Source organism: Trachemys scripta, chromosome 11 (genome assembly GCF_013100865.1).
Source record: "Trachemys scripta elegans isolate TJP31775 chromosome 11, CAS_Tse_1.0, whole genome shotgun sequence".
NCBI lineage: Eukaryota > Metazoa > Chordata > Testudines > Emydidae > Trachemys > Trachemys scripta.
This window is the reverse complement of record NC_048308.1, coordinates 36,776,967-36,799,786: the sequence shown is the minus strand read 5'-3', so window position 1 is coordinate 36,799,786 and position 22,820 is coordinate 36,776,967. Positions and strand designations below refer to the sequence as shown.

The following is a 22,820-nucleotide window of genomic DNA, read 5'->3' as shown; positions in this document are numbered from 1 at the left end:
CCGTTCCTGCTCGGCTGAACAGAAATGTTCCCCGCTGTTAGCCACATGGTCAGGGGGAGGGGTGAAGTGATCATCCCAGAGAATTGGGTGTGTGGGGGGGGTTAGTTGGGTTTGTGCTGCATGTTAACCCAAGAACTGCGGGGGGGGGGTTAGTTGGGTTTGTGCTGCATGTTAACCCAAGAACTGCAGCCCCTCCTTTTACATTGCAAACCCATTTTAAATGGCCAACCCAACGGGTGCTTGGTATGGGAAATGAGGGCGCTACGTTTTGAAACCATTCCCACATGTTAAGAAGGTGAAAAAAGCCAAAAGACTGTGGCTTACCATGGCTGCCTGCAAGCCGAAATCTGTTGCCTGGCACTGCGTGAGTGATCTCTCACACCAAACCGGCAGGCCCTCAATATAAGAGGAAAAATGCGACCTTGTAACGAAAGCACATGTGCTGTGTAATGTGAACAGCAAAATTTAACGTGAAAGAATGTACCCATTGTTCTCTAAAATGTGTCTTTTTTAACCACCTCTCCCTTCTCCTCCACCAGCTGCAAATGTTTCTCCTTCACAGAGGCTAGTGAAGATTAGAAGGAGAAAACGGCGGACTCGGGATGACATGTTCACGGAGCTCCAGATACCCTCCCACGCTGAAAGAGCACAGCAGAATGCGTGGAGGCAGTCAATGTCAGACTACAGAAAAGCACAGTATGAACGAGAGGAGAGGTGGCGGGTTGAATCGCGGGATGAACAGAGCAAGTGGTGGGCTGAAGATGATAGGTGGCGTCAGCTTGCAGACAGAAGGCAAGAGTCGATGCTCCATCTGCTGGAGCATCAAACTGATATGCTCCAGCGTATGGTTGAGCTGCAGGAAAGGCAGCAGGAGCAGAGACCGCCACTACAGCCCCTGTGTAACCAACAGCCCTCCTCCCCAAGTTCCATAGCCTCCTCACCCAGACGCCCAAGAACATGGTGGGGGGGCCTCCGGCCACCCAGTCACTCCACCCCAGATGATTGCCCGAGCATCAGAAGGCTGGCCTTCAATAAGAGTTAAAGTTTTAAACTGCAGTGTGTCCTTTTCCTTCCCTCCTCCCCCAGCCATGCCAGGCTACCTTGGCAATTATCCCCCTAGTTGTGTGATGAATTAATAAAGAATGCATGAATGTGAAGTAACTATGACTTTATTGCCTCTGCAAGCAGTGCTCGAAGGGGGAGGTTGGGGTGGTTGGTTTACAGGGAAGTAGAGTGAACCAGGTGGGGGGGTGGGGCGGAGGGTTCATCAAGGAGAAACAAACAGAAGTTTCACACCGTAGCCTGGCCAGTCACAAAACTTGTTTTCAAAGCTTCTCTGATGCGCACCGCGCCCTGCTGTGCTCTTCTAACCGCCCTGGTGACTGGCTGCGCGTAATCAGCGGCCAGGCGATGTGCCTCAACCTCCCACCTCGCCATAAATGTCTCCCCCTTACTCTCACAGATATTGTGGAGTGTACAGCAAGCAGCAATAACAATGGGGATATTCTTTTCGCTGAGGTCTGAGCGAGTCAGTAAGCTGCGCCAGCGCGCTTTTAAACGTCCAAATGCACATTCCACCACCATTCGGCACTTGCTCAGCCTGTAGTTGAACAAGTCCTGACTACTGTCCAGGTTGCCTGTGTACGGCTTCATGAGCCATGGCATTAAGGGGTAGGCTGGGTCCCCAAGGATAACTATAGGCATTTCAACATCCCCAACGGTTATTTTCTGGTCCGGGAAGAAAGTCCCTTCCTCCAGCTTTCGAAACAGACCAGAGTGCATGAAGACGCGAGCATCATGTACCTTTCCCGGCCATCCCACGTTGATGTTGGTGAAACATCCCTTGTGATCCACCAGGGCTTGCAGCAGCATTGAAAAGTACCCCTTGCCGTTTATGTACTCGGTGGCTTGGTGCTCCGGTGCCAAGATAGGGATATGGGTTCCGTCTATCGCCCCACCACAGTTTGGGAATCCCATTGCAGCAAAGCCATCCACTATGGCCTGCACGTTTCCCAGAGACACTACCCTTGATATCACCAGGTCTTTCATTGCCCTGGCAACTTGGATCACAGCAGCCCCCACAGTAGATTTGCCCACTCCAAATTGATTCCCGACTGACTGGTAGCTGTCTAGCATTGCAAGCTTCCACAGGGCTATCACCACTCGCTTCTCAACTGTGAGGGCTGCTCTCATCCTGGTATTCTAGTGCTTCAGGGCAGGGGAAAGCAAGTCACAAAGTTCCATGGAAGTGCCCTTATGCATGCGAAAGTTTTGCAGCCACTGGGAATCGTCCCACACCTGCAGCACGATGCGGTCCCACCAGTCTGTGCTTGTTTCCCGGGCCCAAAATCAGCATTCCACGGCATTAACCTGCCCCAGTAACACCATGATTTGCACATTGCTGGGGCCTGTGCCTTGTGAGAGGTCTATGTCCATGTCAATTTCCTCATCACTCTCGTCGCCAGGCTGCAATCGCCTCCTCAACTGGTCCTGGTTTTGCTTTGGCATGTCCTGGCTCTGCATATACTCCAGGACAATGCGCGTGGTGTTCATAGTGCTCATAATTGCTGCGGTGATCTGAGCGGGCTCCATGATCCCAGTGCTATGGCGTCTGGTCTGAAAAAAGGCGCGAAACTAGTATCTGACGGACGGAGGGAGGGAGGGAGGGGTGAGTGACGACATGGCATGCAGGTACAGGGAATTAAAATCAACAAAGGTGGCTGTGCATCAGGGAGAAACACAAACAACTGTCACACAGAATGGTCCCCCCCAAAGATTGAACTCAAAACCCTGGGTTTAGCAGGCCATTGATTTCACAGAGGGAGGGGGAAGCAAATGAATACAGAACAAATCTATTTTTTACATCTTAAGCTGGCAGACGATGGTGCAGCATGACTGATAGCCCTCCGCATCTTCTGGGTGCTTGGCAGAAAATACTGGGCACTTGGCAGAAAATAGCATACTACGACTGATAGCCATCATCGTCAAGACAGTTCGATAGGACTGAGCATGTCTGCCCAGGTGCCCATGATTGACAGCCACTGCAGTACGATGACGACGGATACCAGTCGTAATATACCATCTTCTACCAAAAGGCAAGGGGCTGCTGTTGTGTGCAATGCAGCCCCACGTCTGCCAGCCCTACGTCTGCCAGCACCCAGATCGCCGATGAAGGCTACCAGTCATACTGCACCGTCTACTGCCAAAAGACAATTAGTTGCTGCTGTGTAGCAATGCAGTACCACGTCTGCCGGCACCCAGAGGACATATGGTGACGGTGAGCTGAGCTGAGCTGAGCGGGCTCCATGCTTGGCGTGGTATGTTGTCTGCACAGGTAACCCAGGTAAAAAGGCGCGAATCGATTGTCTGCCGTTGCTCTGACTGAGGGGGAGGTGCCTGACGACACGTACCCAGAACCCCCTGTGACACTGTTTTGCATCATTCAGGCATTGGGATCTCAACCCAGAATTCCAATGGGCGGCGGAAACTGCGGGAACTGTGGGATAGCTACCCACAGTGCAATGCTCCGGCAGTCAATGCTAGCCTCAGTACTGTGGACGCGGTCCGCCGACTTAATGCACTTAGAGCATTTTATGTGGGGACACACAAAATCGGCTGTATACAACCGATTTCTATAAAACCGGCTTCTATAAATTCAACCTAATTTCGTAGTGTAGACATACCCTTAGTCAATCCCACAAACAACCTAAGACTAGAAACACCCCCATTATGTACAATAGAACAAGAAGAAATGTCTCAGAATGGCTTCTATCTGTCTTAGGTACTTATATGCCCTGCCAATCACCATAATAGCTGAGTGTCTCATAAGCTTTAATGTATTTATCCTCACAACTCCCCCCTAGCCCCCGCCCAATGCAGGAAAGAACTATAATTCCCATTTTACTGAAAAAGAACTGAGGCACAGAGAGAGTGAGGATCAGATTTTCAAGGTATTTAGGCTCCTAACGATACAGATAGATATCTAGTGAGATCAATAGAAGTTAGGTGTCTAGGTGCTTTTGAGAATCCCACTACGTGCCTATCTGCATCTTTAGGCACCTAAATGCCTTTGGAAATCTGGCCCTAAGAGACTTGCCTGGGGAAGTCTGCAGCAGAACAGGGGATTGAATGTAGGTTCTCAAGTCCCAGGCTAGTGCCCTAAGCCCTAGACCATACTTCCTTGCTGCCTCTGACCAGCATCTTTACTCCCTTTACTCTTCATATAAGACAAGCAAAGAGAACAAAGAAAATCTCATATACCTCTACCTCGATATAACGCTGTCCTCGGGAGCCAAAAAATCTTACTGCGTTATAGGTGAAACCGTGTTATATTGAACTTGCTTTGATCCACCGGAGTGCGCACACACACACCCCGGAGCGCTGCTTTACCGCGTTATATCCAAATTCATGTTATATTGGATCATGTTATATCAAGGTAGTGGTATATTTCTACTTATCTGGGTACTTACAAGGCTCTCATAACTTAGCACCTATTTCCAAGCCTGCACCTTATCTCAGCAAAAACATATCACATGATAACATTTTGACCTGGAAATGTAAAATTATTCCCTCAGTCATGCACACAGGGCTCACATTGAAGTCAATATGAGCCACATGCATTCATGGCAGAATTTAGCCCTTTAATGTGACTTAAGGACTATGTTTTCCATATAGCCAGTAAGTATGAGACAACTTAAGCTCTGATAGATTCAAACCTTCCACCGAATTGTTCAGCAAAAGACTTTATTAAGCATTCCTCTTTTATTATTATAACTATCAAATATTTCATTTTTAATAACTGAGATTCCTTCTTTTGGCTCTTTCGCTACTTAACTTATCAACAGAGTTTTCTTCTATAGTTTGTGTTTGCAATATTCTCTCCATTTCCACGTGTGCAGAACTCAGACTGCCAGCTGGACAATATTTCAGAATCACTACAAAGAGCAGAATAACCTGAGTCTCTTCATTGTGGTGGCTGGGAATGTCACAGAATACATGCAAAAACAACAGGAGTACTTGTGGCACCGTAGAGACTAACAAATTTATTTGAGCATAAGCTTTCGTGCTCAAATAAATTTGTTAGTCTCTACGGTGCCACACGTAGTCCTGTTCTTTTTGCAGATACAGACTAACACAGCTGCTACTCTGAAACCTGACAGAATACATGGTGGATCCATTTGCAAGTAAGAAAAGCTAGAGCTTTCAAGTAGGAAATATTATCCAAGAAAGATGTGTGTCCCCTTTTTTTTTGTCCTTAACTAGCCAAAAGGTGAGGAAAGAAAGAGATCACATTCCAGTGTATGGGCCTTTCCTTCCCCACACAAAGACACAGAGTGACAGACACACAGAACTACTTTGGCATCTTCTAAGCCACTTGATCTCATGGCTACGCTATTTATAAAAACAAAGCATAGGTTTATTCCATCCTTTCATTATATTGTATCCATCTACTAATAATTAATAATAAATAATAAGAAGAAGAAATTTTGCACTTCTTTAGCACTTGTCTTTGGAGGTTCTCAAAATACTTTGTCAATATTCATTACTTAAACCAACTCTGTGAGGTAAGTAAATATCATTATGCTCTTTTTAATAGATTGAGAAACTATGAGCTAGAGAAATTAAGGGCCCAATTCTGATCTCACACCAGTTTTAAACCAATTGTATTCCATTGCCCTCAAAAGAGTTACTCCTGATTTACACTGATGTGAGAGCAGAATCTGGCTCTAAGTCTCACAGGCAGAATCAGAAACTGTCCCTTAACTACCAGCGGTCATGCAGAAAACTGCCCTCTCTCTACTAATCCCCTGTCAGCAGCATAATGAAGAGTTAGATCCATAAAGACAATACATCTACAGCCTGGAAATAAATACGTCATTCTGTACTGGTATTTATACCCATAATTCCCAAACTACAATGCAAGATATTTATCTCTTTTTTGCCACAGTTCTTATCCTAGCCATTAGTTTTCTTTTCAAAATTTCAGGGTGCTACTAGCTTAAGAGATTTAATCTATATGATGTAATACTTTTCATAAGATAACATAGCTTGAAGAATTTATGGGTCTATTTCACTTTAAAATGGTAAGTTCTAATGACAGTCAACATTAGACAATCTTTTACCTTATAATATTGTGCCAAAACAGACACACTTAAGTAGTGGCAGCAGATGGAAGAGGTTAAAAGTATCAAATCCTGAATTACCAACTTTGCTAGGCCACCTTCCCTTCATAATTTAGACCCTTCTGTTGGAGATTTGAAAATATATTCTAGACAGATGACATGTTAACAGAATCATTTCATGGTTCAGTGTCTTCTCAGTATGATTTATCTCTATCTGTAGGCACCAGAGGTCCCTATTCAGGAGATTTATGAGCTAGTTCCAAGAATTCATTTTCATGAGGGAGAATGTGTGCATTATCACAAAATAAAAGATTAACATTTGCTTTAAGATTATGCTTTCTTCTCCTGATCAGTTTTAGGGTAAGATGCTTGCATGTAATCCCAGGGCTACCTCCATGATGTTAAGGATGCATATAATTAAATGTTTGTGAGGGTATGAAACTGGTCTTTATAACATTTGTGCATTAGCCCATGAACATATATCCATTCCTCTTCTAAAGCTATACAAACATACAAAGCTAGGATCAAAAAGTTAGTGTATAATGAAACATTTTGACCTGAAACTTAACTGAGACTTTTTAAAAAACATCTCTGCTATCTAATTCTTGCTGCAGGCACTGGATTTTCCACAGGACCAGGAAAAGGGAAGAGTTTGGCCACTAGAGTTTTCTTAAACACAGATTTTCAAACAAGTTTGGGGCCAGCTTTTCAAGTATTCAGCATCAACAGCTGGGATCAAATTATCAAGAGCTCAGTTTCCATTTAGACACCCAAACAAAGGGCAGAATTTTAAAAGCGCTCACCATCCAGCAGTTCCCACTGTGACACTTACGTGTTGCCGGCTGCTAAGTAGTTTGGCTATACCCTTTTAAATACATTAAAAATGGGGGATGGGAAACAGTGCCCTTGTTTTTTTTTTCCCCAAGTGACACTGTCCCTCAATATCTACCAGCCTTCCACTATAATACTGCTAATAAGGTCCCACCCTACATGGAGGAGGGGGAGGAAGGGCAGGGCAGAATGCAAATGCACCTGTGCAAGTAAGAAGGCAGAAACCCCTCCCCTTCCCATCCATAAAGGAAAAGCAAATCGGACAAGACAATTGGTGCTTGGGCTAAGTAGAGTGAGGGAATAACTGAAGCTTGCTGTACCTGTAGGGTCCCGTTAAGAACGATCTACATTCAAACCAAACACACTCACCAGACTCGCTAGGACCCTGAGCAGACATGGGGAATTGGAGACTTTTAATAGCAAAGTCAAAACCGTAAGGGCAAAGGCACAGAGCCTCCACAATCAGAGAAAGAGAGTTATGAAAACAAGGAGAGAGCAGGAACCTTGGAGCAATGAGAGGGGTTGCTGAAAAAGACATCTTAATTCTTGGGGTTCACAAACGTCACCATAGAATTAATTTCATCTCAATAGTGAGCATCTTATAGCCCACTCTCACCTCCCATTACAGGTCACACAGGCCATCTGCCCTCCCATTTATGGACATGTCCCCTCTCAGGCATGCTCCCATAACCACGGCAGCTACAGCAATCGCTTACATGGAGGAGTAATGTTGGGAGAGTTATGAATTTTAAGCCGCTTTTAGCAAGATCTGGAATAAAGGGAGACAGCCAGCTCCAGGTGACCAGCCAGCTCTCCACCATCTGCAAATGCTTCACAGACCCATACAGCGACAGGGAAAATGAATGCCTGAGATTCCATTTTCAATTAATTTATTTTTCATGTTAGGAGATGGAAAATAATCTATGCAGCTAGAAAATATATTTTGTTATGTTCTGTGTAATTTCACATGGAAAGGTTTTCATTTTGGTTTAAACAATACTGCCTTTAAATGGTTCTCAAACATTCCTGGTGTGATGCCTTAAGGCATGATCCTGCCAGCACACATGCACATGAGTAACCTCATTCAGATGAGAAGTCCCATTGGCTTCAATGCATGCTCACATGTACATTGCCAAGATCAAACCATTACATTAATTCATCATTGCTCTGAAATATGGGCCTGGTTAAATCCACACCAAGTTAGAGGAAGTGTTATAAATAAGTTATGAGTATCCCATATTCTGAAGCATTTCTAGACTGAACTTCTGTTCTAAGGATACACTTTTGTATATAATCTACATAGATTTTTAATTTCTTTCCTGCTAGAAGAATGTGTTGGATTTATACCTTGTAATAGCTACATTTTAATATCAGACCCTGTGTGTTGTTTGCTTGCTGACAAGAATGTTTGGCTATTTCTAAGTTTTTTCTATTTTTAACATTTCCACTGAAACCAATGCACGAAAGCATTAGAAATCCAGCAGTCCAGTGTATACAATGCCTATTAACTTCAGTGGGGTTCCAAATCCACAGCGACTACAGGCTAAGACCCTTAATAGGGATTTGTTTGTGTGTGAAGGGCATGACTATGGGAAGAGGTACACTCATTTAGAGCCTGATCCATTAAAGTCAACGGAAAAACTCCAAGTCACTTCAGTGAGCTCTGGATCGCGCCCTTAGCTCTTACTGAAATGCATTGGATTCAACTACTTTTTCACAGAAGTCCAAGGAAAAGACCCCTCAGCCATCCAGGCCATATCCCTGCCAGTGCAGGATTGTCCCCTATATGTTTCCCATTGATAACTGGAAAGATGATGGAACAAGTTATTAACTAATCAATTTGTAAGCAACTAGAGGATAATAGGGTTATAAGGAATAGCTAACATGGATTTGTCAAGAACAAATCATGCCAAAAAAAACCTAATTTCCTTCTTTGACAGAGTTACTGGCCTAATGGATAGAGAGGAAGCAGCAGACATGATATCTCTTGATTTTAGTACGGCTTTTGACACAGTCCCCCATGATATTCTCATCAGCAAACTAGGGAAATATGATCTAGATGAAATTACTGTAAGGCGGGTGCAAAACTAGTTGCAACACCATATTCAGAGAATAGTTATCAATGGTTCACTGTGCAACTGGGAAGGTATATCTAGTGGAGTCCTGCAGGGGTCAGTCCTGGGTCTGATACTATTCAATATTTTCATTAATAACTTGGATAACGGAGACTATGCTTATAAAATCTGCAAGTGATACCAAGCAGGGAGGGGTTGCATGACTCAAAGACCCATGTGGCCTGACATTTCTATGATTGTTTTGTCCAGTTTAGTTTTAAAAGTCCCAAGCAGTGTGGCTTCTACCAGCTCGGTTTCCTTCCTTAAATTTTCTTCCATTGCTCCTAGTTATACAACCCGGCCACATTCATTTACTCTCCTCCTTGGTGCCGACATCCTTCAAATATTTGTAGACTGTTACTTCCTCCACAATCATTGCATAACTAAGATGATAGTAGATAGATAAACTTTCCTAAGAAATCAATCCTTCCAGCCCCGGGATAATTTTGTTGTTCTTTCAGGGTCTGATCCATTATCTTCAATGGGCTTTGGATCAGTCCTTTAGAGGACAGCAAAAAAGAATAATAATTCTACTAAAAAGGGAGTGCAAGAGAGAACTATCCTGCTCTTTGGTCGTTTATTGGAAATTAATTTGTGGTCTCATTCCAATTCCTAGCTGACAAGTGTCTAAATCATAATGCCACTGTTACTGGCATGCTTGTTGACAAGCTGATCAGAAAGACCCAGGATTGAATTAGCATGGCAACTGAACTATTCTATCACCCAAATTCAGGAATTAAGGAATATTGGAGTTTTAGTGTAGGGAAGCTTGCAATGATGCTGGCTATGCTGTATCTGTCCCTTGAACAAGTAGATGACTTCTGTGTCCAAATCTGTCAGTCTGGCATTTTTTACTAGTACTAACATTTCTTAAATTAATTCATGAGGGTTAATGTTAATTGTCCTTTCCTTGATGAAACATCTCAACATTCTATGTTAATGTGATGAAATGCGTAGCGCAGGGGTCGGCAACCTTCAGAAGTGATGTGCCGAGTCTTAATTTAGTCACTCTAATTTAAGGTTTCGCGTGCCAGTAATACATTTTAACATTTTTAGAAGGTCTCTTTCTATACGTCTATAATATATAACTAAACTATTGTTGCATGTAAAGTAAATAAGGTTTTTCAAATGTTTAAGTTCATTTAAAATTAAATTAAAATGCAGAGCCCCCCGGACCGGTGGCCAGGACCCGGGCAGTGTGAGTGCCACTGAAAATCAGCTCGCGAGCTGCCTTTGGCACGCGTGCCATAGGTTGCCTACCCCTGGCATAGTGCACACAACCAGTCTGACACACAAAAATGCTGTTGGAAATGGAAAGGTATGGACCAGCTGTAGCCATGTATGTAGGGGAACGAGGACATGATATTTTCAGACAATCCAAAACAAATACATGGGTTACTCACTGCAAATGGCAGTTACACCCCTCTCCCAAACTAGGATTCAAATCAATCCAGTCAGCAAAATGGCCAATAGAGAATCAATGAAGTTGGAATAATAGAGGATGCTTTGCAGAAATGAGATATGTACATCAATACTTCATAACTTTTATTGTCCATTCTAACTTGGTGGCATTTTATATTTCCAGATGAAATGTTTGTTTGACTGTAGGTTATCATAGTCACCGTGGAATTCTGTAACAAACTTCAGTGCAATCTCATCCCTGCATCATTATATATGTACAAATAGCAGAAACTTAACTTGTAAATGCCATTTAAACCATACAACAATGAAAGCCTGAAGAAACAGAGAGCCTCCATTTTAGCACGGGACACTATGGGAGAGTGAAAAACTGGGAGCTGCCTCCCCCCATATACATACCTTTTAACTTTGTATTTTTATCCAGGTTGGGGTGGGTATGCAGAGAGCACTGTGCCTCCCTGGGAACTTCCACCTCAGCGTACTGATGGATCCAGTGCTGTATACTGAGAATCTGCAGAAGCAATTGAATGTTGGGGAGCTCAATTCAGTTTCCTTTCCTCCCTCTCCTTTGATTTGCGTTGCACCAGCACTCCAGAGAACTAAATATGTTTGTTTGGGCCTATGAATAAATCAGCTGATCATGAGAGCAGGGTTTATCACTTACACAAACCAAAAGGCAGTGGAATTTTTAATTAAATAATTAATTTAATTGTGATGGTTTGGATCCATAGATATTAAGAGAAGATATTACGAGCCCATTGTATTGTTTTCCCTCCATACATAATGAGCAACCATAGACTTTCAATCAAATGACTTATTTTCAGTTAAAGGGAAAACAACAAGAAGGAACAAAAGTAAAGTCTCCATGATTGAGCATCATGTGCATGTCTCCTCTGTAAGAGGCTACAACAATTCTAAGAACAAAAATGGCTGATGTCTCTACCACCAGCAGAGTTCTTAGAAATTCAGAAGTGTGTGACGCATAAAATAAGAGCATCACAGGATCCCAGCTTCATGTGCACACCTTGCTCTAAAGGCCTGCCTCCTTATAGTGACTGTCCTGCTCATGAAAGGTGCCAAATTGACGGCCCTGGAAAATTAAATTCAGAGGATTTATACAATGCAGGCAGCTATGCTGCAAGCTTCCCCCATGTGCAATGCTTCCACATACTGCCCCTTCAGTGTGCTTGAACCATGTCCTGGAGACAAAAGCTTTGAGTACGAGAGGTGTCTGTAACCCTAAAAACTCCTCAAGGCCTATTGGCAAAGGGTTGACTGTTCTGTAACAGCAACTCCTATCTGACCTGACAAACTAACTGCTCACCAAACATACTGCTTTCATGGTATTTATCTATAAAGAATGCCTTGTGAGGTATCAAATGAACGCTCATATCACACTGGTCATCAGAAGCATTGCAAGATATATGCATGGTCTAGGTGTACAGAATTTTGTGTACCTACCAAAAATATATGTGTAACCAGGCAGTTGACAAACAGGTTTTTTTCCAAACAGTAGATAAGATGTCTGTCACATGTAAATTAAGCCAACACAATGGAAGCCCTGTTTGCATGTGAGGTCAATAGGTAAAACCAACTGGAGGGAGCACACTGGCAGGGCCGGCTCCAGGCATCAGCTTAACAAGCAGGTGCTTGGGGTGGCCAAGGGAGAGGGATGGCACCTGCGGCAATTCGGGGGCGGCAGGTCCCTCACTCCCTCTAGGAGCGAAGGACCTGCTGCTGAACTGCTGCCGCCGATCGCGGATTTTTTTTTTTTTTTTTTTTTTTGCTTGGGGCGGCAGAAATGCTGGAGCCGGCCCTGCACACTGGACATCAAGCATTGGGGAGAAGAGTCTTATTTGGGGGTGCATTTCAAAAGTTTACTGGACTATAAGAGGAAGGGGAAAAAGACCTGTTTCTATTCCATTTACTGAGGAAACCCCTTGTAGGTTAGGGGGGAGATATTCATGAAAACTTGGATTCTGGTTATGACTGAAAACCAGCAGGTCTGACAAAGACTGAATGCTTGGAAGGAACTCCACTCTATTAAATAGAAAAGGTAACCATTGATAAGTGTAGATCTAGGATTGCATTTTATGGTTTTGTTTTATTTGTAACCTATTGTTCTTACTATCCTTGCTCACTAGCTCTTAAAACCTTTGTTAATAAATGTGTATTTATTTTCACTATAGCTAGATTACAGTGCTGTGTTGTTATCAAGAATCTGATCCTGAGTTATTCTAGTCAAGCTGTGAGTACTCAGTCCCTTCAGGGATAGCCTACCTGGTTATTCATATGAGTGTCCAGTGACAGGAGTTGGATACAACAGAGGGGCAACAGAGAGACACTAGCAGAGGGGCTCGGGAATTGGTATGTGTCTGTCAGTAGCCTGCACAAGAGAGAGATCGATCTGCAGAGACCTGGAAGTCAGTGTGTGTTGGTGGCCAGAGGCTGTTGGTTTTCATGGATAGACAAGACTGCTTCACGCCAGGGGCATGCACAAAGGCGGGGGGGAGGGGTAAGTAGCAGCATGGGACCCCCACCAATAATCAATGGGGATACAGAACTCCTCTGGCCCTAGGGCCGTGGCAGGGAGAGCAAGCTCTTCTGGCTCTGGGGCACAGCGGGGTCACAGAACATGCCCCTCCAAAAGTGGTCAAATTTAAATTCCTGCGCAAGCCCCTGCTCCATGCTAAGGGTATAGTGGCAAGGAACCTCACAACTCTGAGTAACCCTGTGGAGCATCACAGTGCCAACATGCTCAGTGCTGAGACTGCTAAAAAGGGCATCAGATGTAGTATGGACACTAGGAACTGGACTGAGATGGTCAAACACCACTAGATGGTCAAACAGCCCCCCTGATGGTAGCAACTTTTTGTCACTACTCACTATCCACCTGGATTGGATTTAAAACAGTACCTGGAGATGACAAGCTCCATATCCCATTAGCAGTCCCTCTTCCCATCAAGCACCCACCATAGTCTATTATGTCTTGTGGAAGTGGATAATTTCTAGTAGCAGCATTCTAGCTCGTAAAATGCAAAGCAGAAGAAAATCACTTCACTCAAAAAAATATTAAAAATTCTGTCATTATGGAGTTTAAGTAGTAAATACACACTATTTATCTTATCAAAGTAGACACCCCATCTTAGATATTGCAAAGTCATGCAGACATATATCAGCGAGTAGGGAGAGAGATAAATCATACACAGAAATCAAAGCATCCACATGTCCCATTCCATAGATCTTCCTATCACTTGCTGTTATTTAACACTATGACATGATTGTAGCCCTTCTAAACTGGTTTGAGTATTCATCTGATTAAATTTATGGACATTAGTTTTGAAATCTGGAGCCTCTCTTGCTGCTTTAATTGCCATGTCCTGTTTTATATTTGTGCCACTGAAACCAGAGGAACTGCTGCCTCAGTCTGAATAATTTGTGGAAGAGTAGTGGCAGTTCACATCTGGGTCGGGTACAAGGAGATAACATTATGACGCAGAACCTAAGACAGCCTCATCTGCATATAAATAGACCTAATCAGAAATGCAAATTGCAATCAGAAGAAATTTTAAAAGCCCGTGATAATTGTGCGATTGTGCAGATAACAAAAGGTCAAACACTTTTATTGTCAAAGCTTTTAAACTGCTATCAGCCAGTGGCGATTCTTCCTTTACAAACGCAATGTAGAAAAGGCAACCATATGCCAATTTGCAGTCAACCTTGGACAAATTCTTGAGAGATTTTTCCTACTATTACCGTGGCCCTCTTGTTAAACCCTATCTCACACTGACTATAAAATCTTGACTTGTCCAGTTAGAAACCCCAATCAGGTGATGATAAAGCAAAACAAATACAGATCATGTGAAATGAAATATTCAGGTGATATTAATAACTATGGAAAGAGCTTCCATCTTCTTTTTATATGTATATTGCACATCTTATCATCCAAGGGCAAATTAAAAAAAGAAATGATGGACACAATTTAGTGAAACTGACAGATTGCTACATAACATTCTCAAAATTACTCGTATTTCTTCCACAATCAGACAAGTCTAAGATTCCAGAGGAATGCCATTTAAAAACATTATGCTACATTTCAGATACTAGCTTCTGCCTCTGTTGAAACAAATGCTTTTATCAATTACAGCTAAGAAAATTACATTTGCAGTCTATTGTTGATGGTATAGAAAATCAAAACCCAAGAGAAGAATAAAGTACATTTAGAATTCTATTATTTCAACTAGCCCTAACTATTAATTATTTCTAAAGTCAGATTGAATAGGAATCCTCATAATGATAACTCTTTTTTATCTATTTTCCAGTGATGGTTTCTTACAATTCAAGGAGAAGTTGTTTACCAAATATTTATTTTACTTCTCACTAGACTCCCTGTGAACAACAAACTAGTGAGGCAAGAGAGCCATCTAGTGCCATACCTTGGAATCTTAAAAAGCGTTTTCACAGGATGCATGTCAAATAAAGGTGGGTCTCCATCACCCAATTCAATAGCTGTGATCCCAAGGGACCATACGTCACACCGAGCATCATAAGAGTAGTCATACTGTTGTTCACAAGCAATGACCTATCAGATAAAAGCAGGAAAAACAATGTATTAACCTTCTCATCAATTCGCGCTGTCCTAGCATGACATTAATGCACTTTTGATTATCAAAATCACATGCAACTCCTATTTCTGCAGCTTTGCCTGCATTTCCCAGATGGAAAAGTCCTATAGAATTATAACCTCTCCTTAGGTTTGTTTGTTTTTATTTAAAAAAATATTCCCACAAAATTTAATAGAGAATTATACCCCTGCTATAGAACTGTACAGGATGCTTCAAACAACTCTACAAAAAATTCTCTATTAAATTCTCTATATTTTAATTTCTACTGAAACCTATTGCAATTCTATTTCATACCTATTAACTTCTACAGCTATTTGTAAGGTGCCAGGGTGATTTGCATGATAAAAATATTCCATCACTCACTCCCATCAGTCAATTACTTGCAAATATATGTAGTTTGCCCCCTCTGGATTTGAATAAATAGAAAAAGCTGAATCAATATATCATGGGCCTGATCTAAAGCCCACTGAAGTTAATGGAAGTTTTTCCATAGACTTCAAAGGGGCTTTGGACCAGGACCTCTATGCACACTGCCAGTGAAAGTCAGTGCCTACATTCATATGATCACAAGTTTCACAACTAGATCTGAGCTCAAAACAAACCTCTGAATGTGAACATCCGCAAACCTTGCTGTGGAGGTCAGAAGCCAAATCCAGGTTAAAATTTGATCCTTATCTCTATAAATGCATGAAACAAAACCTCAGATCCAAAAACCCTTGCACTTATTGTGGTTTGGAATCTTGAGCCAAATTTTCCAGCTCAAACGCTTCACCATCACCGGGTGCTTTGAAAACTTTTTATACTCTGCTGTGTCATTAATAGGTATGTGCACAGTTTTCTGCATGGGGTGAAATTAAATTGCAAATTTGTGTTAACTATAAACAGAATTGCTGACAGCACAAATTATTTTCTTATAAAATAAGTAAAGGGTGTTGAATATACAAGATAAGAAAATCTAGCAGAGGCAGTATAAGTTATGGTTAGAATAAGAGCATCTCCTATTACAGCAATAATTTATTTTTAATCAAGTCCTTCACTTGGTCTCTCTAGTTTAGTTGTTTGTCTAGAGCAAACTGATTCAGAAAAATTAGATCCCATGCTTGAACTTTCTGGCAAAGCTAGAACTAAATGTTCAGATAACATTCCTCCCTAATTTTTTTCACTTTAGCATGTCAGAGAACTTCCTGCTTCTATTCTGTTCTGTTTAGTTTCATATATCATCTTCACGAGCAGGATGTCTGAGTGTTCTCCAGTAGTGCATTACACATCATCATCATCATCTGTCATGTGAGGTTGTTTTTTTCCCTTTTATCCTCACTCAAGAGGTAAAATTCAAGTAAAAAGTTTGTGGGGGTTCTTCATTGCTGTGGGAGTTCATTCCACAATCTTGGACTGACTCCCAGGAAAGGTCTGTCTCCTAAACAGACAAGCTTTACTCTGGCAGTGGACAGTTCCATTATATCTGAGGAGTGGAGTTGTCAACCACTGTTCTCATCCCAGAGCTACAGATGATCATGTAGGTATTATCCTAGGCCCAAGCAATTGAGTGCCTTGAAAATATGGACCAAGACCTTGAATTTGTCATGGTATTCTATGGGATGCCAGCGTAAAGACCAGTTTGATGTGCTCACAGTAGCCCATATTGCTAAAAAGATATGTTGTCATGCTCTGTACTAGTTAGAGTTTCCAGATGGCTGCATGCCCAGATACATTGTAGTGCTGTAGGACTGGAAGCACCAAAATACCCCACAGGCAGAACAGGAATCAAGACATGCAGTAATCGTCTGTGTGGTCACTGTGGGCCAGAAGAGGTAGACATTTGCTGGGCTGCCTAGGATGGCAGGACTCATGGAGTTAGCCATGCTAGCCACAGGGAAATAAAAGTAGAAGTCTAGTGGTAAAGCCTCTTTATGACATGTCCCATTCCAGAGGTCTGGATAAATTCTTATTTTTACAGTACCACATGAGTCTTCGCACATACAGGATGATACTTGTCCTGCCAAGAAGAGTTTATAATTTAAGGGTATAATTCTGCTCCCATTGAAACCAATGCCAGCTTTGCCATTAACTTCATCAAGCCCTAAACTAGACAATATATGGACACAAAAGATGGGGAAAGAGAACGTAACACACAGGATTATGCAGTGGAGAAGTTTGGCATGTGTACTGCTAATTTGGGGACAGGATGACAGATGCATTTGTATGTACATTTATCGGAACCGAAACATCAAACCCTTTTGAGATTTGCCTAGGACTATTTAGAACTGAAGTTATTTTTGTCTTGGCTTCAGTAGATATAGCACATGTAGAAAAGCATAGCTGCAAGCACATAATATACCGCAGAACGATTCTGACTGGAGCTCTGCTAGCTGGAGACAAGCACTGTATAATTAGCACTGCTGACCCACCAGCTGAAAGGAGTCTTGAGTTTAAAGGGCTGAAGCTCCTGAGGAAAGGTGCTACTGTACTCACTCGACGGCACTAGCTAAGCAGCCTGTGAGCAGTGTGAGCACAATGCTGAAAGCAGAGTGTATAAAAAATGAACATGGTACAAAATTGTTACCCTTGTTCCAAGGAGAGCAAAACTGCTAACCATGTCCAACAAATAAAATAAACCAGCTGAATGTCTTTCCACATGACATTATGCAGCCTATTTAATTTAATCTGATCTCACCTTAGGGGTAAAAAATATTTTCATAGGCCTTGTATACACTAGCGACATTTCCACAAAAGTCTCTCACTTGTTCAGTTCCACTGGTGTTTAGCAACACTGGAAGAGTTGGTGTAGGCACACCAAGGTGAGCGTCTCTCTCTCTCTCTCTCTCTCTCTCTCTCTCTCACACACACACACACACACACACACACAATAAACTCGAGGCCTAAATTGGTTCTTTATTCCCATTTCTTTATTCATGACTTCCAGATCTTATTCAAAGATGAAATTTTTTGTAACATTTATCAACGAAAGATTAACTTTAAAAAAAATCAATTAAAAATGATTGAATTTCAAAACAATTTATATTAGTAGGTAATTATTGATTAGCACACACAGCCTCCTTAACCCCTTCCCTGTCAGTGCAGGGTTCATACACCCCATCACACACAGTTTTCACAGGGAATTAGGCTTGGGGGCTCAGAGGTAATGGAAACTTCTTCACACTGCAGAGAAGCTTACCAAGCCCTCCATATCTGTCGTTCCAGCTAGACTGGAATAGCATCTAGAACCACTGCACCCTACGAAAGCGATTGTGGCAACTGGCTCTACATAATTACAGTCCTATGAAGTAGTCCTTCAGCTTTCCTCAAAGCCCCCCTTCATGCTGCCTAGCTAGGAAGTCAGCGCTCCTGTAGGCAAAGGGTGAGATGATGCAAACACCCCCACTCTGCACAGCAGATTTGGTGTTGTCCCATTGCTTTTTTGACCTTCTCGGATACTGTGCTGATAGATACATTTCTTCTTCAAGGACTTATTTTTAGCTTTCAAAACGTAGCTTTCTGAATTCCATTGTATTGCGTCAATGCTGTTAACAGCTCCAGCATAGCTCTTTCATTCCTATTGCAGTTCATTGTAGCTTTAGTTTGACCTTCATCAAAACTTAAATAAGAAAAAAAAATAATCAAGGAAGAAGCTAAATTTTCTCTAGATTGTTTCAATTCTTTATCCACTTCCCAAATCTGTGTTCCCAATGACACGTCACGTTACTGAAATCATGTGAGTCAGCTCCCATAAGGTGGTGACTCAGAGGAAGTCACAAGCAGTTAGCCCATACATAGCCAATTAAATAGACAGTATTTTTCTCTTTCACTTCCTTGAAATGTCAAAAATATTTATCTGCTTGGCTACAAAGCTGCTACACTCTATCCCCAGATCGCGTTTGGATACTTGCATGGTCCTCATCACAGCATTGTGTGAGTTCTTCACAAATATTATGAAATTTGTCCTCAATATCCTGTGAGGCAGATGTAGCAGTTCCCCCATTTCGCAGTCAGAGAAGTGAAGTGAAGCATGGAGAGATTTATTCTCAGGATCAGCTAAAGATCTCAGAGATGGCAGAGCCAGGAAGTAAATCCAGATCTCCTGGGTCCAAGTCCAGTGACTTAAAACACAAAACCATCCTTTCCCTCCATAAGCATGGCATGTTGCCATTGATTCTAATTCTAAAATCTATTGTCTGCAGTTTGACAGCAAAATTCACTCTTCATCTAAACTTTCTTAGAACGTTTATTTACAAGCTATGCCAAAATAATTAAATGAGTGTCACAGGGAGTTGCATTCATGATGGATGGTGTAGTGAAGGGATATAGGCATTGTTTCCAGAACAGTGTCATTGAGCTTCTGTAGGCTTCACAAACAGTTTAAGACCTACAATATTCCAACAAAGAGGAGAGAACATGTGAAGCATCTTTAGATACTCTCCTCTCTACAGCTGACAGCTTATGCCTTCAGTAAATACGGTACATGCTAGTAAAACTACATTACAGCAAAAATCCCGGCATCCCAGGTGAGAAGCATTTAAAAAAAATCAAATTCTCTGTCAATCTATTGTGAGTTCTCTTTGTTTCCAACGAAATTTAATCTGAAATGAAACATGCACCCCAGTTCATTTCAGGCAGTTTTTCATCACTCACCTCTAGCAACAGAAGCTGGTCAGGAAAGACATTGCATTTGTTGCCACCTTGCTATGGAGTATGTAGAATGTATATGGATTGCATTATCACAGTCTCTGAGTGATTACTGAACTGAAGGCAGTTTGCCAATTACCTTGGGATTTGTTAGGATTTTACCATTGTGTGCCCTTCACAGAAGCTTGTGGTGGGGTAGGAGGGAAAGTAAGATTCTGCTTTATTGCTTCACCTATGGAAGATGAGCATGGAGAGAAAAGCAGTTGTTTGAAGGTTGGTTTGTGCAGCTGGTTGGTTTCTATCTTGGAGTCTAAGGCCTTGTCTATACTACAAATGCTTTGCTGGTATAGCAATACTGGTATAGCTATTCCAACAGAGCACCCTGGCATAGATGCAACATATGGCAACAGAAGGAGTTTTTCTGTCAGCATGGTAATACCACCTCCACAAACAACAATTAGCTGCACCTACACCGTGGGGTTTGCTGGCATAACTATGTCTGCTGGAGAGAGAGGGGGGCTTCACACACCTGACCACCATAGCTATGCAGACAAATCTTTGTATTGTAGGTCTGGCCTAAAACTGTGACTTCCTGGTCCCAAACTTTGAGTACTGTTCTAAAGTTAATGCTCATTCTCCTGTGCATCCAATTCCATAGACCCTGCCATGGGGCTTCAGGGCATATGTGGCTTTAAGGGACCAGATCCAGATCTAGCAATCACAAGTTCATTTTCAAGATTTCCTGAAGAGCCTCCCGGTTTTGTCCTGTCTTCTGAGCTATAGCTGGTGTCTAGGCAACCCTCTACAGAGCAAGAATCTTTTAAATTGAAACAAAAGGCAAAACATTACAGTCTGCCTTCTCTGCAAGAGATCCAGAACCACATATTCCTGGGGACATGCCCTCTGTCAAAGAGTGCTTTAAGCCCCTCAGGTTCTAAGGGACTGATGTTTGAGATTTTCTTTTTTCTTCTCTCTGCTGTGCAAGGAGGCTAGGAAGACACAGGCACTAGAAGAAAATCCTAGACCAGGAAGTATGTTACCTACCCTGCCGCCCTTGCTCAAATACATAGTCAGACTTGCACCATATCTAGGAGTGTTCTTCCTCATTGACCCAAGCACAAATTGAGGAGGATTTCACCTTGGCTACCGTCCTCCAGATCCAAAGCATGGATCCTAGCAGAAGAGTGCAGTGTCTTTCACAATGTATGCTGAGCATGACGTGGCCCTGCTCTCATCTGGGACTTAGGCCCTACAGTAATACAATCATAAATATAATAGCAAGTGCCAAACATTTCTTGAAATTTGTGTGCAATAAAATTCAAAATTGTATCTATGCTCTACTGCTACCATACTAGATTTATTGTATTGTTTTCCCACCAAATGAGTTCAATTTTCAGAAATTTCAATATTCATTCATCTTCATGCCAGATAATACCAATTCAGAGGAAGGTGCAAGAATCTCCTTTATGGTCATTTATGAAATAGCCTATCCTGGGAGAAGTTTCTTCCTAACCCCAGATAGTTAATGACTGGTTTATGCCCTAGATAATTGAAAGTTAATATCCCTTTTGTTTTTAATCTTATCTGATGTAATGCATGCTATGAAAACAAATCTAACCTCTAGAAAGAGTTCTTTCAGTAATGTATCTTATAATTAGTGCTATGAAAATAGATATTTGCCACACATGCATTACACATGCTGTAAATATATATTTTCAAAATTTTCCTCACTAAAGGCCGAAAGGCCACACATTTTCTTCTTAGATTTATTTTCTATCACATAATGCAAACAAGCTTTGCATGCATGATCACTTTTAAATTACTTTCAGGCAGCAAAAAAATTAAAATGAATTTTTTTTATACTTTCTGATTTCTCACCTGTTTAAGTTGTCTCCCTTTATCATGTGGATTCCTAGAGTTTCTTGTGGTAATCAGAATTTACAACCAAAAAATAGTTTCATATTTCAATGGCACCTAAATGCATAGTCGAAATGCTCATATCAGAAGAGCTAATTTTAGCTAAACAGAAGTTAAAGCAAAGAGACCTAAAGCTATTAACCCAGGGCTGACCTTGAGTCCCATGATGTAGGCAAGTGAGCGGTGAACAAGATAAATTGAAGGGTGGAAATGGGGGAACATACTCAATGCTTTTTAGAGGATTGTATGCACTGCACATGTCTATTTAGAATTAATTTTGAAACACAGAACAGAATACAATTTTCAAATGAATGCAGTTCTGTGATTTTGATTGGGAGTTGGATTTTCTATTCCAGGTATTAGATGCCTTTTAACTACAGGTACCAACCTGATTTTTAGGGTTTATATAGTTTAGGTATAAACAAAATAAACCTGCTCTAAGATGAAATCTGTCGTAAGGCGACTGTTCTTGGAGCAAAAATCAGGTCCTGAACCTGAAAGCCCTTTATTCACATGAATATTGGACATCAGAAAGACTGCACTTGTAAAATTTTGCAGGATCAACCCATTGCTTTAGATATTTTTCAAATATATGATTGTAAACAAAAATATTATGCTAGTTTAATATTTGTGTTTACATAATGTAGAGAGAGCACCTCATATTACAGTGTGACACTAAGTATTTTCTCATTGTTCCAACATTCAGTTTATTCTCTCTCTCTCAAAAAAAAAAAAAACCCAATCAGATTCAAAGCCAGAAAATAAACAGGAGTTTTTTAAAATAAAAGCTGCTGTGGGTATATCTAGTTGAGCACCTGCTGCTCTAACATTCTCAGAAGCATGCTCTTGTGCTCTGAAGTAGTAAATTTCATAGAGATGTCTATTTCACCAAGGAGGAGGAAAGCGTTCTGCTTTATGGGAATAACCTTGCTGAATGTTATGTTCTCTTGGCTGGTAACACGGACCCCAAACAGGGAGCTGATACAGCTTCAGACTCCTCGTTTGAAGTCATAGCCCCATTTAAGTCAACAGCAAAATTCCCATTGATTTCTAGGATAGATGCTAGCAATGAAATCTTGGCTCCATTGAACTTATATGATATCTTTTCCAAGGTGGAAGTCCCTATAGCTGTATGTCATGCTCCTATCCATACAGCTCTTCAATGAACA

General features: G+C 41.7%; 1 protein-coding gene across 1 annotated transcript in view; it reads right to left on the bottom strand.

Annotated features, from left to right (window-relative positions):
* Positions 1 to 22,820, bottom strand: part of MYO3B (myosin IIIB) — a 319,441-nt gene that overhangs the window by 230,302 nt on the left and 66,319 nt on the right. Inside the window, exon 7 of the mRNA XM_034786511.1 lies at positions 14,923 to 15,068. Within this exon, the coding sequence (XP_034642402.1) occupies positions 14,923 to 15,068 (146 nt within the window). The remainder of the gene's footprint in view (positions 1 to 14,922; positions 15,069 to 22,820) is intronic.